The 19556-nt window shown below is 37.4% G+C and overlaps 1 protein-coding gene across 4 annotated transcripts in view; it reads right to left on the reverse strand.

The window, feature by feature from the left end:
- Positions 1–19556, reverse strand: part of PHIP (pleckstrin homology domain interacting protein) — a 109345-nt gene that overhangs the window by 30880 nt on the left and 58909 nt on the right. For all 4 annotated transcript variants that reach the window (XM_065630823.1, XM_065630822.1, XM_065630824.1 and 1 more), the window contains exons 17-23: positions 15449–15674; positions 12311–12448; positions 10933–11116; positions 10118–10241; positions 1873–2013; positions 1046–1122; positions 150–381 (exon numbers count right to left, since the gene is read on the reverse strand). In XM_065630823.1, the coding sequence (XP_065486895.1) occupies positions 150–381; positions 1046–1122; positions 1873–2013; positions 10118–10241; positions 10933–11116; positions 12311–12448; positions 15449–15674 (1122 nt within the window). The remainder of the gene's footprint in view (positions 1–149; positions 382–1045; positions 1123–1872; positions 2014–10117; positions 10242–10932; positions 11117–12310; positions 12449–15448; positions 15675–19556) is intronic.

Raw genomic sequence — 19556 nt, forward strand, 5'->3', positions numbered from 1 at the left:
GACTTAGAAGAGTCAGTAATTATCATTTGTTATGAGTGAAAGTTATGTGTTTTTACATTAGACAATATGAAGCTGTAACTGAATCATTCATCTAATTCTTTTTAAGACAGCAGGAGTGAGCATCCTGTAATATACAAAGAACCTCTAACCTTTTGTTTTCTCTCTTTGGGTTTCCTCTTCTTTGGTGATGTTGATGGTCCATCTTTCTCCTCAATGCCCTTTTTCCTTTCCTTTTTAATTTGCTTCTTTTGTTTTTCAGGTCCTTCTTCATCCTCTGAACTACTTTCTGCTTTCTTTGTTTTAATTTTAGGAATTTTCTTTGGTGGTTGCAAATTGATTCCTGCATCTGCCGTCCAGTCAGAATAATCACTAGAGTAGTCACTGCATATGATAGATTATAGTTAATGGTCCAGATAACTAAAATACTTTAATAGTTAAAACCAGTGCCTAAACCCCTAAACTCTCTCTACAATTTCAATGGTACTAAACCAAAAGCCTTGAGATCATTCAGTCTTGCAAGAAGCTTAACTTCTAGCATCACTAGAAGTAAATCCACTGTTCATTGGTGGTCAGTTCAAGATGATACATGTTAAAGTCTGGATACTGTTCTCAGGACTTCTGGCTTTGAATAGCTTTGAACAAGTTATTAAAAAATCTGCTAAAGAAGAAACAAAGAATGTATGGAAGCTACCTCAATTTCTGCCCTCTAACTTCAAGCCAAAGGTCAGCAGAGGCAGCCACACAACTCAAACTGACAGTCATAGGAAACTGCTACCACATGCCTGAGTGTGCCTATGCTTGCAAAGAATTACCCTCCTGCAAAACCAACCAGAAACAATTCTGCTTCTGGCAAACAAGGAGGACACCTTCCCTAAATTTTAGTTAGTAATACAGCTGAAAAACAAATCCATAAAGTTTTAAGTCCTTTTTAATATTTTCTTCTAAATGTGCTCAAGTTCAAGTTATTACTCATTAACTGTTTACAGAGAAAATTACTTAAAATTTATCAGCAGGACTTCTCTCTGTAAGGTATAATGTCACTTACCTAGAACTGCCATCACTGTGCCATGCTCTTTCATCATCTTCTGATGTTCCACCACTGGCAACGACGACTTCCCCTTCCTAACAAGGACAGGGCGGTGCAGAGGAGGAGGCAAGAAAAAAGAAAGCATTTTCTTTGGAACTCAAAAAAATTATAATACATGACAATATGACTAAGACTCTTCTAGCCTTTAAATGTATTATATATTATTTTAGTTTGCAGATAGTTACTTTAATGGACTTAACTAAATGAAAATACCTATGCCTGGACACACACAGTGTAAAGCAACATTTTTTTAACATATAGCCAGTGGAGACCTCAGTGCTTCTAAATCTCCATTTAAAAAGGTTATCTTACCTTTTTGAAAATTATGGAAATACCACATTAAAAGAACTGGAAATATCTTCTCAATATGAAAAAAAAACCTAGTGCAAACTTTATCTACTCTTATTACTAATTTCTCCAGTGTAGCTACAGAAGCACAAAATGTTTGAGGCTGGAGGAGACCTCAGGAGGTCATATTATCCCACCTCCTCGTTCAATCTGGGCCACACTGATTAGGCTTACAAATATAGCGAAGATCCAACATTGCACTTTGAAAAATGCCCTTACAAATGAGTATTTCTCCCTTTTGTCAATTACTTTTTAGGCAAAACTAAACACATACAACAGCATGTGGAAACCTAATTCAACATCACTTTTTAAAGAGAGAAAATGCACAATTAAGTTAAGTTAGCTGAGTTTCCACTAGAAACAACGTTTAATTAACTGAAGCAGGATCTTAAAGAGTAGAAAAGGAACAAAGTTTGGCTCATGAATAAGGATCTTACATCTGAGGAACTGTGTCCATTTTCTAACTCTTCAGCAGGCCTTGCAGTTTCTTCTACTGCGTATCTCGTACGGTAGGTGTGCTGATTAGCTTGCTGTTTTCTTGAGTCGCTGGTGTCTATTAAATGTTCATGAGAATGGTTCTGTGAAGACACAAAAGTCAAAAAGTATACATTTTATTAATACATAGCATTTCCTTTAATAATAGTATTCCACGAGGCAACTTTTGCAGTAGCAAAAAGATACAGGTTTCAACATCAAAATTCAAAACAGACCACAAATCCAAAACTAAAGAGCTGCTGAAGAAAACAATTCACATGCATAGTTGAACATAAACACCAAGTAGTTCCGTATATTCTGGAAATAATTATTTCTTCCCAGACAGAACAGAAAATTTTCATCTTCAATCATTAAAACTCTTCATTCTCTATACGGTACATACCAGTTAACTACTGATAGACTGCTAAGAGCTTGTAGAAGCTCAAAATTACACTAAAAACAGCCGTCGGAGGAAAGAGGACTCTTACAGAGAATTCCAGAGTGTGTTATTTTGCAACTGAGGGGTCAGATCTGTTAGAAGAGAGACCCATATAGTAATACATCCCTTAGCATACACAGATGACTGTTAGAAGTAAAGGCCTTTAAATGGTGCATTGATGCATGGAAGAGTTCAAATGGATAAGTCAGTTGGAAGGAATCTTAGTTCTTATGAAGCTTAGAAGAATGAAATAAGGTTATAATTAAGAAACGCTTTACATCCCAGCATAAAGAGACTTTTTTCCTCTTGTAAAATATACATAATGCAAACACTTGCTCTCAACATGAAGTGTGTAATCTTGAATTAGTCCCCAACCTCTGGCAAAAAATCAAGAGCTACAATCTCAGTTTCAAGAGTTTTGAACTAATTTTTTTGGCATGCATATTCAAACTGCAGCTGAGCTCAGACCAAATAACATAGTTTCCGGACACATTCCTAGGTGCCACAAAATAAGGTACACTTCCCCAGTGCTCTCTTTCTTCCACAAAGGAAGATCTCAGATACCTGTTAGGTGCTGATATGGTTGAAAAAACAGACCCAGAGATAAAGAAAGCAGAACCAGAGCAAACCACGGAAAAGTGCTCATATTACCAGAGCCTTCTAGTAGGGAAGACTGCTTGTATCTATTCCTCTTGGATTTTTTTTTTTCTTTTGTAGGAGAGAGTGCATCTTTCCTGTCATGTATAATCAAAGTTGGTTCATGAGGTTAAATTTTCTCATTGAGGAAAAAAACACCCCACTTTTTGGTGAAAACTAAAACTTGGCTAAGCAGCAGTAGCAAAGATTTGGTTTTCCTTAGCCTCAACAATTTCCCTTAAAATGCAGAACTCTGCCAGCTAGAGCTTTTCTCCTACCCTTCCTGCCAGAAGATACACACTTTTTTCAGGTGTGACTGCAACAGTTCAGTAGAGTAGACCAGCATGCTGATCTGTACAATTGCATCACAGTTTTCACCAAAGCACATAGAACCAACACAAACTGCTCTATGCTCTGTTCAGTGAACACTGTGTTTCTGTTTTTCTGTCCAGTGAATTCAAGTTGGGGAAGTTACCACTGGCAGCACAGCTACCAGAGACACTTCTGATGGGACTGCTCAGCAATCGCTGTTTTAACACTGCCCAAGGCTTTTGAGACCTGGGGCATTCCCTCTTCTGGATTCAAACTGGCAGCACATGACCTCCTCAAGCTGCTCTGACCTGACCCAGAGCAGCTCAGAGGCAGCCCTAAGACCAAGCCCATCACACAGCCTTGCTGTCCGTCAGCCTTCTGGGGCTGCTCACCTCTCATCCAGCTCTCAAGACTCATTGCTGGAGCAGAGAGGTCACAAAAGCCAGCGTTACAGCAACTTGCATCTGCTGCTGAATTGTGATGTGTTTTATAAAGCCCATCTACCTCTTAGCATCATGAAACATGGTATGAGGAAGCATGGACAACAGAACAGAATCACATAAGCCAAAAGAAACAAATTAGTCAAGTATCCTGTACAATAACGAGGACATGTTTTGCAGAGCTTCATTACAGCCCGACTGTAATGCTCATCTTTGCTCTAGAAACAAAAGTCCTAAAAATTTACATCTCCTTTTCTATTCAGAGGTGAGATTTCTCAAATAGGTACTACAAATACAGCTTTTCCATGCTTATACTAGAACTATGGATCCTTGGAAAACTGAAGCGCTTTGCATTACTCCTCGGTTTTGGGAAGAGTTCTTCTCTTTTGGTAGTTCAAAGCTTGAGGGGGAAACAACAACAACAACAAAGTACCCCACACCCCACAACCCCTCCAAAAAAGATCATTCCTTTATGGAAGTAACGTTACTGTATAAACACTGTGCCATTGTGATGCCAAAGGGTAACAAACTGCTCTGGGAAATGCAATGCCAAAACAAGAATGGAGAAAAAAAAATAAAAGACAAAACAAAAACAGAACCACAGGTAGTCATCCATAAGTAACAGAATGACTGAAGTGGACTTCTGGATGTCACCTTGTCCAACCACACTGCTCAAGCAGGGACCACAAGGTATGCAGTTTCTACATCTTGCCAAAAAATGTATTTTAACATCACTCCTATTTAACATAGCTTTGCCAAAATCTGATGAGAAGCTGCAGGTCAGGCAAATCTTTATTTACTTGGGGGAAGCTGGGGGCGGGGGTGGGGTGTGTGTTTCAAGTGTGAACGTTTGACTAGAAAGATAAAGTATTATGAACTTTTTCTGACAACAGAATGTATCACCAACATTTTCAACAATGACTGAGGAAACACAGTTAATGGTCTTTGCCCCAAGCCCCCTCCATATATATCCTAAAGAAACAGCTTAAAATTGGACTCTCAACTCTAACAGGAGGCTTGGAAATAAAGCCAGGATAACCTATGATTTGATGCTCAATCATCACTCTCTCTCAATACCCGTTGGTGAACAGTCACACGTGCTGACAAGTACCTTGTATCACATCCAAGGCTTCCAGTCAATATCAGAGCACATCTATAGATACACTAGAAATTACAGCTGCTGTCAGAACAGTTTTTCTGTGAAATACAAATGATGGCATTTCCTGTATTTGAGAGGGACAGATACACAAACATGTCATCTGGGCACTGCTGAGGGTCTTTGTAACACCATTTGTGAAAGACACAGTGGAAATGCAGTGGTATCTTGACAACTCAGACCACTGCATTCTACTGTCCCTATGACCCTGACTGTACTAGGAAGCACAGCTTTGCTGTGCTTTCACACAGGGCTGCAGCAATTTTGGAAAGCTTTGGCTGTAGCAATTTCATAGTATTTCTTCACCAGCAGTATCTATTCTTTATCTGAAATCGGATCCTCCTTCTGCAAGACAAAAGGAATTAGCCTCTACTAGAAAGTTTAACAGGGGCAAGGTACAAGTGTATGCCCAGTATCAGAAGCCCAACACTAAATAGATGCTCACAGCCTCTTTAAGACAAAGAAAAGAATCTTTGGCTTTTTTGTCTGCATATGCTTTTCACAACATCACATTTGAAACGTTATGCTGAAAAAAAAAAATCAATTTCTCAAGCAGCATACGTAACTGTTTTCATTCTTGACCAGAAATGCTCTTCAAATTCTTCAACGCAATATTTATCTCTGCACTTAAATTTGCCCTTATTGAATTTCAGTTCTTATTTTTTCTGGAGAGGGATACTTTTGCATTACCCAGGTTGTTAATATATACCTTAGTCCATGTTTAACATTCTTCAGTGATCATGAGTTCTCCCCAGGTGATAAGTACAACAAATCCCCCACACTGTTAGTGTATAAAGCAGTTTTTATTTCACAGAAGGGTGAGGTTGGAAGGGAGCTCTGGAGGTCATCTTGCCCAATCCCCTGCTCAAGCAGGGCCACCTAGAGCCAGTTGTCCAGGACCATGTCCAGATAACACCTGAGTATCTCCAAGGTTGGAGACTCCACAGCCTCTCTGAGCAGCCTGTACCAGCGCTCAGTCACCCTCACAGTGAAGTGATTCCTGACATTCTGGCAAAACCTCCCTCATTTCAGCAGTTTGTGGCCACTGTCTCTTGTCTTACATTTCCTCTTTAGCCAAAGAGCGTCCTTCCACATTCCCCTCAAGTCTGAATCGGTGCTTGTAATTACTTAGTTTTTACTCTTACCACATCACACATGTGTAAGAAATTAGTGAGAACTGTTCCAAAAGCAGCGAAGATAACGGACACTAAGAACTAATCTATCAGGGCTTAGATTATTTTCCTCTTAACATCTTGTTGATTTACCTGGAAGTAGTGTTTAAGTAACATGGTAAGTGGAAAAATACCTACTTTTGACGAACACAACTAAGCAAAACAATGCACACATTTCTCCTCACTGGTTCCGGTTAGTTTACAATAGTCTGTAACGACAGAGGCTTATGCTTACTTTTGTCCATCCATAAATATCTCCAATCTTAATTCTTTGAAATTTCTGCTTATAACATCCGCTTCGTGGTAATTAGAAATATTTCCAGTTTTGTCATTTTTTTTTTTACTAACACACACGCCACATCAACCCTCTAGTGTACAGAAATTTCATCCTCTTTAGTAATTATTAAAATGCTCTGTAATCCCAGTAGTTTAATAAAGTAATACTCCAATTACTTGGACCAGGAACATTTACCTAAGCATGTTATTTATATCACTTCTCATCTTTGGCATAGTCCTAAAGATATATATATATATATATATATAAGTGTTTTTGTTTAATAATAATCAGAGAAAATCCTATTCTTCACCAATGACTTTGAAAGTCAAATTGAGTTCTTCATTCCACATGCAGACCAGTGATTCTAAATACTATTCAGGTCAAAATACCCAATAGGTTCTCCCACACAACTCCATTAGTCCCTCAAGCAATCACGTACAAACACTTCAGTATGACCTATGTCAAAGAAACGTGGCGTTTTAAACTTCAAATAGCAGAATACTTATATGACTTCCATTAAGCTGCAGATATTGTTAAAGAAGAAAGACTGAGCTATAATTCTGTACTACTTTTAACACACTCTATAATGACCCTGGACTAAAAATTAGTAATAGGACTTTGGAATCTACTCAAAAAGTAATTACAGCTGCTCTGTGTTGTTCCTTACTGACCTACACTTTAGCTTGTAATCCAAAATGCCAACATTTGTTCCTGCCCTTCTTTTCATTTTACTTTTGTATTTTTGACTCCTTTCAGTTCAAAGGGAACGGAAGAAAATATTATTTTATAATTATTATAAGAACATAACTGGTAAATTTCAAAAGCTGATAGAAAAATTAGTATTTCCTACTGGTATGAATATAACTGAATTTGTGTATGAGGACAGTGTTTCAATACAAGCCCTGTTTACTCTGTTCCCAGACCAGCTGACAGTACTGTAGAATGACACACTTCCTAGAATTCCTGACACAGTAATTCTTAGGTCTATAGATTACTGGAAGATAACGTTTTCCCCTGTATTTTGTTTGAGGTGTTCCCCAGCTCCTCTACATCATAACTTCTCTCATTAAACCCTTAAGAATTCACTATGCAACACAAAAGGACTGTACTCTTGCGATACTACTGTAATACAGATTACATGATATCAGTATCAAAACCTACTGCATGCACTGACAGAAAGGAAAATTTACACAGCACTTTCCAGTTCTATCTTCAGTCTAACACAGCTTGTATTTAAAGCCACACAGTCACTGTAAAGAACAGCAACAGAAGAGCTGCTATAATTAAGTTATTAATATATATTTTTAAAAAAACACTTAAAATATCACACATCAGGTTTTGGGGTGCACTCAGTCTTGCTTCTCTTCCCAGGTGTTTGATCTATTACAGACACTACCAAAACTGACAATTCCAATTCACCACTCCTGTTGTTCAGACACTACTGGGCAAAAGTGTTGCTCATGCCAACCATAAGCAACAACAACAAAAAAAATCACTAGAAACTGAGCAGTTTATTAACTGGGAGACTCAATCATGTGAGATCAAGTACCATTTTCTTTTTGCAAATTTGCTTATTTAAAGCCCACGTGATACCTACTAATTTCTGAGTCCCTCATATTTATCTCAAGGGATATGAAGTACTGTACCTCTCAGCAACCCAAGTCCTGCAAAAAGAGATACATTTAATGCAGAATAAACTATGGAAGAATATGTCATTTTTGTCCCAAGTTGCCATTAGAAAGTATCCTGTAGGGTTTAAGAAGGATTTATTTAAATGTTCTGAAACTGTTACTGAATTCAGGAATAACTTCTATATGGAAAATGTACTGACATATTCCAGTGCAGAGAGCAGGGCTGTCTGCTTTTTGCTGTATTTCCTCAGGACAAAGATGGGAAGTGACTAAAGGATTTTCCAAGTTCTCTCTCCCTCACATTCTGGGCATCAGAACCCAGACCACAGACCCTCCAGGGACTGAGGCAAATGAAGGATGCACTCTTTTGGGTAAATATATGAAACTGAAGAAAGGCTTTCCTAAGCTATTTTTTGCTCTGTAAGATTTTAAGGACATAAATATGGGGCTTAAAATGATCCAGTGCTGTCTTTAAAGTTTGGAGACTAAAAAATTTCTCCTCTGAGAAAAGATTTGCAAAAACATGCAATAAAGGTAATTGCTGAAACCAAAATGCCTGACCAACTAGCATACTCTGCTATTTTTATGTCCTAGTGATAGAATAGGAAAACTGTAACCCAATTAGAAATTTAATGGTAAGTTGGTAGGAATTCACATTATCAGGAAGGATCTTTTGACTTGGCTGTGGCTGAAGGGGAAAAAAAGAAAAAAAAAAAAAAGAAAAAAAAGAAAGAAAACCTTGAGCAGTGTAATTGCTTAACTGAAAGAAAGTCTATAATTCAGCACCAAAATACATCCCCGCAAGAAATAACTTTGTTAACTTCTGAATTTGGGAGGCCCATTTGCTATTATTTCTGAGAGAAGGAGTTACCAAGATTTCTGATGCCCCGATATACAATTAATGAGCCCTGCCATGGACACCTCCAAAACCATAAGTGGCGCAGAGCTCCTTCCCTCTCTGTACAATAACTGCAGATACACTGAAAAAATATTTGTTCACTTTATCTTGGGCAAACACAGTGTTGGTGACTGCAGCATTGAAATTAGCATATCAATACCATTTCTTGGGCCAGCAATGCACACAATTTTAACACAAAAAAGAAACCGAAGAAAAAATTAAGAAATTTAGTGAAGAAATTAAAAATTATTAGGGGACTGTTTGGGAGTGGGGAAGTGTTCATCTCACTTCTTTTGAAAGCTTTCTTTTGGTTGAGTACAAAAAAGAAGCAAAAACAAACACTCAAATTTACTATCAAGTAGAAACACTTGCCCATCTCAAGTTTATTCTTCCTACTGCATATAAAATTAATTTACCATTATTAAAAACCACTGAAGCAGTACTAAGCATCTGAAATTTACTTATTTTCAGATTGCTTTTGATCTCAATCCCTTCCTTTCCAAGAAAATGAAAAATAAAAGGCATTAAGCATGGTACTCTGATCAACTTAAGACCTGCACAGTTTTTTGTAAGCTTGTTCTTAATATTTCATTTCTTCATTTTTCTACCCTGAACTGCATGTGATTTTTACTTCTCCGTGGACAAGTTGTAGGCATTCTTGAAGGTCTACATTTTACTAAGCTTTTGATTAAGGGTGAAACAGTCTCATCTAGAATAAACACACTACAAAAACAAGAGTATGGATTCTCTTTTACAGTTGCCTAAAATTTATTTCCTTTACTAGAAAATATAGAAGGTTATTTAGCTAGAGAAGCACAGATAAGCAAGCCAGATGCATAGGTAAAACGAATTTATAACAAACAAGGTATAAAATTATTTTTGTAAATATAGAACATATATCCTTCACACTTTTTTACCAATGTAAAGACATAAATTACATTTTTTTGCAAGTTACATGAACACATCAAGTCAAGTCATTGAAAAATGCACTCCAGCTCCAGCAAAGAGCATGACTTTCCCTAACACTAGATTCACAGGGCTTCTCACTCAGAGGGTTCTACAAGCAATCTCCTTTGTTTATTCAGAACATAATGAAACATCAGTAGAGACATGCTTTCTCATTCTGGGGAGATAAACAAATTCCTGTACCCCTGTTTTTTAAATTTAAAACTGAGAGGAAGAACGTAAATTCATGTGGCCTAACACACCGAGTTAATTTTTATGCTTATCTGCAAGTGACTATTTACCTTAGAGAAAGTCGGTATTTTGTTTTCTCTTTGAATGTGACTCATTACATGTTTTCTTTTCTCTTCTGACCGATATACCCTTACTTCTTCTTCTCCCTTTGCTGTTCTCCATTCTTCCTGCCTACTGAAAAAAGAAAATGGAGATGTTTATTTTAAAGCAAAATACTACAAGTGAGAGGATCTATTCCAAATCAAGGTATAAATGTTCAATATTTATAACAGTCTTTGAACAGTAGTTCTTCTCTTTACAGTCAGAATGTGGCCTCAAAATTACCCTTTCTGAAGAAAGTAATATTTCCATCTTATTTCGAAAAGCTAAAGCAGTTTGATTGTGGCTAGTAGGGTTTTTGACTTATTGATTTAAGTATTCATCACAAGAGTTAATTACTGAACAAAATAAATTTCCAGTTTGGAAATAAAAATTAACCTCAGGGACCTAATGGATTAGGTCAGTGCCTGAGCCATAAAATGCCATAAATTAGCAGCAACAAATTGAGTTAAAACATATTGTAATATTATGCTACAAGTCAGAAAACACTGAGGCAGCTAGATCCCATTGCATATGCAATTTATATTATTCCATCATTAGTTAAACGGTAAATTTTTATTCACAATACTTCTATAATCCCAAGATTTTTCAACAGCAACTGATTTCAAACTGAAAATGATTTTGTAAAAAAACCAACCAAACAAACAAAAAGACCACAGAATAGATAAATACCACACGTAGTTCTATGACAACGTGAATTCCAAAACTGTTCAATTTAACTAAGTTCACCAAACTAAAATTCACTGCAAACTTGGCCTATGTTTACCTGGCCACACCAGAAGACAGTTCAGGCACTACAACCCTGCGACTCCAAGCCACAAGGTCCCGCTCAGTGGCTATTTCACTTCTTGGTGCGTTGCTATGCATCTGCCGCACACCTTCGATTTGTCCACTACGCCTTAATCCTATATTTGGTGGTGAATGTACTTCTGAGGTAGAACTTATAGATCCTAAAAAGTCAAAAAGTGATAGTTGTACTTGATCTGAAACTCTAAGGGAAGCATTTAAAAACTCAAAATGAAAGAAGAAAAAAATTTTATTTGATCTATTATTGCAAAAGAAATCAGATATTAACTGAATATAACTATTTCAGCAATTTCTACAGTCACTACAACACACACACACGCTTAAACAGCTACGAGGCTGCAGTATTCCGTTTAAAAGCTCACATTGAAAAGGATGTATCAACAAACTGAAGTGAAGCAATGTTTCATTGGTTTGCTTTTCTTTAAAAATACTTTTGAAAACATTTATGTGAAGTCAATTATTGCTACTGCACTCTACATGCGTATTATACAACAGTGATGTATTATATCTCACTGAATCAGTGTATTCCTTAAACAGTCTTCTACCTTCAAAAAAATGAAGCCAAAATGCTGGAAATTATTAAGAGTCCAAGCTGTAAAATTTACTGGCAAGAAATTGAAATGGTGTGTGTGTATATTTATATACACATATAAATATATAAATATATAAATATATATATATGTATGTATATAAAAAACCACACACACAAAAAACCAAACAAAAAACCCCACAAAAACACACACACACAAACCTCAAAAAACGCAAACAACCAAACCCCTCCCGCAAAAAACGAAATGTATGCAAGATCCTTCAAACACCTACGTTGTAGCAGAATTTCAACATTTTTCTACATTCTTCCACACACAATTTTTGCTTACTTGAGGGGATTGCCAACCATGATTTTTTAAGTGTTAAAAACTACTGTGTAATCTAGTGCAAGACACCAAAATATGAAACAGCGGTGCTGAGAAATAAGCAGCTCCTTCCTCTTTTCTTCCTTCCTATTTCTTTATTTGAGACAACTCAGACTTCAATAAAGTAAATCGCCAGCTCCAGATTAAACAGTAGGGTAGTCACTTCTACAGGAATGCAGTTGCTGCAAGTTCCCTCAGCGATCAGACAATAACTTTAACAAAGATAAGTTTGTAATGTTAAGAATCCTGAGATTTGCAGAAAGGTAAAAAAGATGGGAAAGCTGTATTATTTTCTATGGCTCCATTCCTTCTTTCTAATAGTTCAACAAAATACACAAATCATGTACAATAATGTGATATACGTTTTCCAGCTCTCGGCTGTTTCAATAGAAAAGCCACAACACCCATCTGCCAGTAATCTACCTCTGCTTATCCGGCTGGTACTACTGGTTCCTGCCTCCCCAGAACGTCTCTGGTCCTGCTCTTGCTGAAGTCTTTGAATCATACTGTCCAATGGACTAACTTCTTGATTTGCTTGTTGACTTAGAACTTGATTCAATCCTGTGAAGTAAAACATACAGGAGAACAACACAAACGTTGAAGAATCAAATGTTACAAACAGCTCATATAAGTTTTAGCTTTGAAACTCACAAGTACTGTACAGAATCACATGTGGAAGTATAGACTAATACATATTTTTGTAACAGCCTTTTTTTAAACAGGACAACTTTTTTCTTAATATACTGAGAACGTATTTTCTGGAGTGAGGTCAAGATGATCACATGCCACTCCTAATAAAACTTTAAATTTTATCAAGTGCTAGCAAGTCACAGAAGCTTAGTACAACTGTTGTTTGTCAGCTCAAAGTAAATTGTTCAAATGCATCCTTAGCCTGCTCCAAATCCATTATAAAACACTTAAGCATAAACTTCAACAAAATACTCCATCAAGAAGGTCTAACTGAATTAGAAGAGAATTATCTACACTGGAGAACACCAAGCAGTGAAATGCTTGATTGAGCTCCACATAGGTGTAATGATGACACAGAGGAAGCATTGCTAATTTTCTTTGGTATGTAAAACCGGCAAAAAAACCTCCTTTTGGGTAGGTCTCTGGAATAAAAGACAGGAAATCGTTCTCACAGAAATGATTACAAAGTGATAATACTGTTTCTCTGCAGCAAGCAAAATACACAGCATGTAAGCATGAAAAACACGAAATCTGTTCTCATACAACGGTCACAAAAAAAATTAAAGATGTATGGAGAAAACGGCAAGGGTTACGGTACTGATTTGACAAGGAAGTCAGATACCTCCACACGAAATAGTTAGATGGTGGAGTAGAGTGGTGGGAAGCTCTAGTCAAAAGAAGCAGAACTTGTAAAACTTTGTAATGAGGATGACGATGTCCAAAGAAACAAGGTACAGAAATCATTTTTTCAGCATGATTCCAAAGAGATATCATAGTATAAACTGCACTTTGCAAGATCCAAGACAAGATATTACAGTAAGCTGTGCTATGAAATGAAGAGCTCTGATTATGTGGCTAGATAGAAGCAGCCATCTCTTACTAGATGGTGGTATGCACAAAGAATATAAATATTTAAGACAGTGCTCTCAGGGTTTCAATGTTACTGTAGTGGAAGTTAACTTCCCTAAAGCAGCAGCAGCTCAGATCATGTAGTGAGCTCTGGTATAACCACAGCTGGATGTTTTCTGACTCATGCAGTGAGCCAGTCAGATTTGGTATCTCATAAGCAGACACACTGTCTACTGGAAACAATGAGAAATACTACGAATAACCCAAGAATGATCTTAAATAAGGAAACTGCTACCTAAACAAAGTGAAAAGTTGTTTATGTATCTAGCTTGTGAGATTTTGCCTTTGCAAGTAACAGCAAGTTTTCAAAAACATGAAATAGTAAAGACACTGGTATTTGATTTTTTCAAAACATCTGGTTTAAAGGAGCTTCATGTACATCTAAGCAGTAAATCAAGCATGACTATCTGAAGTCCACCTACTCTTATAAGCCCCTACGGAAAACTTGACAAGAAATAATCTGTCAGAGCTCTGAGGGAGGTACATCAAATTCCTCAATAATGTTTCAGAAAGAAATGGAGCTTCCTTAGTGGAAGGGAACATAATAAATAAATGAACATAGTTTCGCTCTGGTTAAGACTGCATATATTGTTGCTAAACTGTAAAGAGGTAGAAAAATGTCTCCTCTCTCTCCAAAATCTCTCGTCTCTCTGTCCACCTGGTTGATGGCTCCCTGCTATTAAACCAAATGCTGTGGACATCATCTTCGTATAGACATTCATGTGTCACACAGCCACTCCATTATATTTAATATTGTTCAGTCTGTGTGCAGAGTCTGATTTGTTTCAAGATATTATATTGAAGAATATGCCCAGGACATTTTCAAATTTGGAGAATTTCAGAATGTCATGGATCCATGCTGTAACTGTAACAATCAAGTAAAATTGCATCCTTCCTTGGAAATCAAATTTAGCTTCAAAGCTTCTAGCTAAAAAGTTAGAGATCAAACATGGTATAAATTCATCAGAAAGAATTTTTAAATTCTTATAATTGCTTCTTAGGTAGCATTTCTTCCTGTAATTTTGGAGGAAATATGGAAATGCTCCTTAAAAATTATTATTTAAGTATTCACTGGCTTGTAATCCTCAGGTCTACAAATGAGGATAAAGAGATCTTTTGGTAACGACACCATCAGTTCGCCTTCCTGGAATGTCTGACACACCACAGGCTTAATGATGGTGTACATACAGGCTACTATTTACAGGCACAATCAGTTTTCCCATATTTTCAACAATATCCAAATACTTAACAATGCTTATCTTTAAAACATTTAAAGCTACTTTAACTGGTCACTATTTGCTCACTCATATTAATATCAAACTAGTGACTCGCAACAAGTAGGCACCGTTTTTACATCCCCACCCATGTGGACCACATTTAGGCAGTTTCCAACAGCCAGTCATTGGCCCGAAATATGCACATTCCTCCTCTGTTTTGTGCATGGAGAATACAACTTTTCAGAGGTTTCCTAGATTTGGTATCCTCATCAAGTCTTCAGAGTTCTCTAACCAAACCATCAAATTTTAAGTTGAATGACTGCCTTCATTTAAATAGGAAAAGTATTTTGCATATTTAAGGTGTCCTCTCTTTTTTCTCTTCTTGTTGGTATTACCTGTTCCAACTGATCAGTGGAAGATCAGTCTATTTCTGAGGTTTTCTGAAGTAGGAAATCTTACCCCAAAGAGATCAACTGCAAGGTCACTCGGCATCATACACTGTTCCAATAATGAAATGAGCTCCAAGCTAACTGGTGTAGTAGCATCAAGTAGTACTGACTTGATCGATGACAGTACTGTAAGTCAAATTGTCACAAGCAACTGGTGCCAAGGACATTGCAATTCTTCCACACTACATGAACTACTATGCCCAGAAATGTAGAAAAATGATGAAGTGAAAGGGAAAGTGTAGAACACCTGGAGGTACTAGATAGGCTACTGTGTACTGAAGCAAAATTTTTCATACCTGAAGATGTCACTCCCATCTGAGGAATAAGCTGTTCCTCCCTGCAGTTCTCACGACCAGGAACTAGCCTCTGATACCTTGCAGGATGAGGGTTGCCATCCACATCAACCAAAAATGGGGGAGGCATAAGGTGTGGAGCCTGTTGTGTCTGTTCATCCAGGACAAAGTTGTTGGCATCACGGATAAGGGGCCGATAATCACTATGAAAGAACATCTGATCTGCTATCTGTAAACAAAGTCATTTTGTAATTTTTTTTAAAAGAACCTATTAAAAAAACATACAGAAGATAACTGCCAAAAGTATTTTTAACAATGTTACTTGTGGTCACTTTTGCAAAAACAAAGCTGATCTGTTTATCTCAGTTTAAAAGGGAAAATTTAATGACTCCATGATTATTTTTTTCCCAGTACTCCTCTCCTGTATTATAGTGCAAGGAGAATAATCCACATGTTTGACAATGGGAAGCATTTAAAGAACAGGGGCATAGGGCAATATTTAACTACTTGAAGACATATGACAGAACACAGCATGGACGTATTAAACAGGTTACAAATTTTCTTCCTATACTCTCAATATATAGTCTGATAATGAAAACTGTGTCACAGACTTATGAGCTGTGGTATAGGAAGAAGAGGAATAGGAGAATACCATGTCACATCATCGCCAAATATTTTAACACCAGCAGCCAAACATATATACTCTTACTATAATGTTAGATATGTGAAAAAGTTCCAGTAGATAAAACAAAGCTAATCTAAAGTTGAATTCTTCAGGCTCAAAGTTTTCTTTTTTATTTCAGTCCACCTACTCATGATTTATTCTAGATGACTTTCCACAGACACTCAAGACTGAGGAATTAATTTTGTCCAAATAGTGTGTTCCATCCCTCACTGGCAAATGCATCTCAATATCGTGCAATCAGAAAGATATTGAACCATAAGGAGAAAAGAGAAAGAAAACTGAATAGAAGCTGACATCTATACTACACATCCCAACACTACCTACTGGCAAGCAAACCCCTTGGCAGCTCATATACTCATTTTAACTTTGAACAAGTAAAAATGAAATAATAAAATCAACATTCACGCAAATTAGATTTCCAGTGCAGCACTAAAATGATTAAACAATTGACTCAAGGCAAAGAGATCTCAAAAAAAAAAAAAATCTTGTTCCGAGGTCTTAAAGACAGGTATTTGAGCACAGACAAAGGAATGCCTAAATTGACATAGAATATATTCTGATTTCTGAAAAGCATGCTCTGTCATTACCAATCCGTAACATAGTTTCCAGTAACTTGTTATGTAGAAATCAGTGAGGCTGAGGTTACAGCGTCTACTCAGAGGTCTGATCTCTCAATAACAAAAGTTCTCCTGTCCTGAGAAGACCAGGAAAGAAAGATAACAAACAAACACCTGTCAGTTACAACATCAGAAAGTGCCTACATGCAGCACATGAAGTGGACAATATTTTTTAAAAAAATCATAGGAATCATGGGATCTGGACCCCACAAAATTCAGAAAAGTAACAACAGGAAGAAAACCGGAAAGATGCAATGGCAAAGAATTCACTTCAGGGATTCAAAAGGTTACCCTGAAAAAGTGCATATGGACAAGGTGACATCTCACTGCGGTAAGAAGCCCTGACTGGATGAAGTCTCGTTGCCAAATTCTCTGTTAACAGGTGCTGAATAAGAAAGATAGTTTTATGTGTCTGACTGGACGAATTAAGTCCTGCTTAACTTTGTTTCTTCAGCTTAAATATGATAAAGATGCAGGTCCCGTGGGAAGACTGAGAATTTGCCCTAGAATCACAATATTAGACTATCCAGTACTTTCACCTAAATGTCAATTTTTCTGTTAAGTACTTCCTACACTAAGAAAGAAGGGATTCCAATGGCATGATCATACATACTGTGAGTTTTAATGTGCTGTGATTTGGCTGTTCAATGTTGTCTGCATCCCAGGTTTTGTAAGCAAAGGGAAGACCTGAAAATCCTTTCTTAATATTCAGTGACCTCTACCAGCACGGGCTCTGGTACAAGATCATGAGGGACTTCTTCGTCATTACCCTTCTGTGTACTCTGTACTGCAATCGAGTATGGTAGAGAGAGTAAACAACAATTTTCTTCTCCACAAGATAAGAACAGCATTTCATGGAGAAGGCAGGCCCGGACCAACTCTCAGGGGGAACACTGGAATGTCCCTAACTGCTGCAATCTTATCCTCAGGCTATTCCAAGTCCTGAGAAAAATCAGAAGAATTAGATGTTTCAGAGAATCTTAAATGTTTATGTTCAGCAGATGACCAGTTAAAAGTATCAACAATCAGATCTGCTTCTTGATATACTATTAGAGATTAAACTCATGGCAATAAGAAGATACTACATCACCATTAGGACATGAGTCCTCTGCACATACGACTTCACAAAACCAGCTTGGGTTTCAGTGGGAAAGCTTTCCACAAGGTCTGAGCTCTACAAATAGACTCTCCTTCAGTAACTACATTACACTACACATTCAGAATGCTGAGTTTCTCCACAACTACACAAATGCAAAGAGATTTTCCTCACTAGTGCACCAATCCATCACACAGGAGCTGTCAACTTGCAACAAAGAACTGTTGTTTGGGCAGTGTGTAGGAACTAAAGCCAGAGAAAGCTCAGAGATCTAGTCCAATCTAAGATCTAAAATCAACAGAAAGTTCTCTTATGCCTCCACCTAAGCAAGAACTTCTGAAGTGCACATGCCCTGTTGACAGTCAGCTCAGCTCATCTCAGATGATGTTCACACATTCAGAAATCTCAGCTGAGACTGGCTTAAAATTCCTTTAATTGGGTCAAATAACAAAGGAGCCCAAAACAAGCAGCAAATGCATTCTTTTTTACCCCCACTAAATAATTACTCCACAAAAACATATTAAAAAAAAAAAACAGGACTGAGGCTGGGAGGAAACAATCCAAAAACACCCATTCAACCTTCACCATGGCCAAGATCACAATGTGGAAAAAAAAAGCCCAGAGAATGGTTCAAGTCAACTAGGAAACACAGATAATATCTGAACATAACATGGAAACATACATTTGGAAAACCAAGAGCTTGTTCTCTCAGCAGAGCTACCACTATCTCAGCTACAATCACTGTCCTGAACACAACTCTCAAGTGCAGGAATACAGGACAGGTTACCATGCTCCTTTCTTCTGTAAAAATAATTCCCCAGGATGGATGGAAACCACTTCAAGCAGGTCCTACCAGACTATATGCTCACAATATGTCTGAAAAAAACCCAAGTATCTTAGGGTGGGAGGACAGAAAAAAGAACACCTAAGCTCCAGCACCTACCTACCTGTAGCTACATTTTACAATAAAGCAGGTCAGACAAAAACGAAGGAGAGGATGGACCTAGACAAGAAAGAGACAGGAAACTTCCAAGCTGAGTTTTCTGACAGCTGAAGACTGAGACTAGAGAGGTAACAAATGTAAGTCCTACTCGCTCCCGTTTCTTCTATGGTCAAGAGTGCCAAGATTACCATTGGCACAGAAACAGCTGAAGAGGATCGTTTTAAATTACCAAATAAGTGAAAAAATTTAGACATAACCTTCTCTCAGAGGCTGCAGCAAAAACCCCAAGAGAACGAAGAGTCTGTAGAATTCAAGAAGTGAAAAGCAATCGTCTTCATTCTTCCAACAGATTTAATCCCTCACAAGGTAAATCCTCAAAAGGTAGTGTAAAGGAAGCTCCTGGTCCCTCACAGTAAAGACACAAAGGCTCACTGTTTCAATCTCATTTCCAACATTTCTAAGCAGCTGAGGACTATATACTTCCAAAACGACCGGAGAGAAAATTAACCTAGAACAATCCACAGACACAGGGAGAAAAATGTTTCTATTACAACAAGCTTTAAAAGTTTGGAAGAGTAAAAACTCTGAAAGACAAAGACTTTGAAAATGATTTGATGATCCTGGTTTTCCTTGCTTGCGGTGTGTCTGCTCATTTGTCGTCTTTAACAGGAAATGCACAGCTAGTAATAGCTGAGGGACAGCAACAGCAGCCAAGTACCGAGTACTTCCAATTAGAGTTGAGAGACAAGAAGAAAAAAAGATTCCCAATA

This window comes from Caloenas nicobarica, chromosome 3 (assembly GCF_036013445.1).
Source record: "Caloenas nicobarica isolate bCalNic1 chromosome 3, bCalNic1.hap1, whole genome shotgun sequence".
NCBI classification, from domain to species: Eukaryota; Metazoa; Chordata; class Aves; order Columbiformes; family Columbidae; genus Caloenas; species Caloenas nicobarica.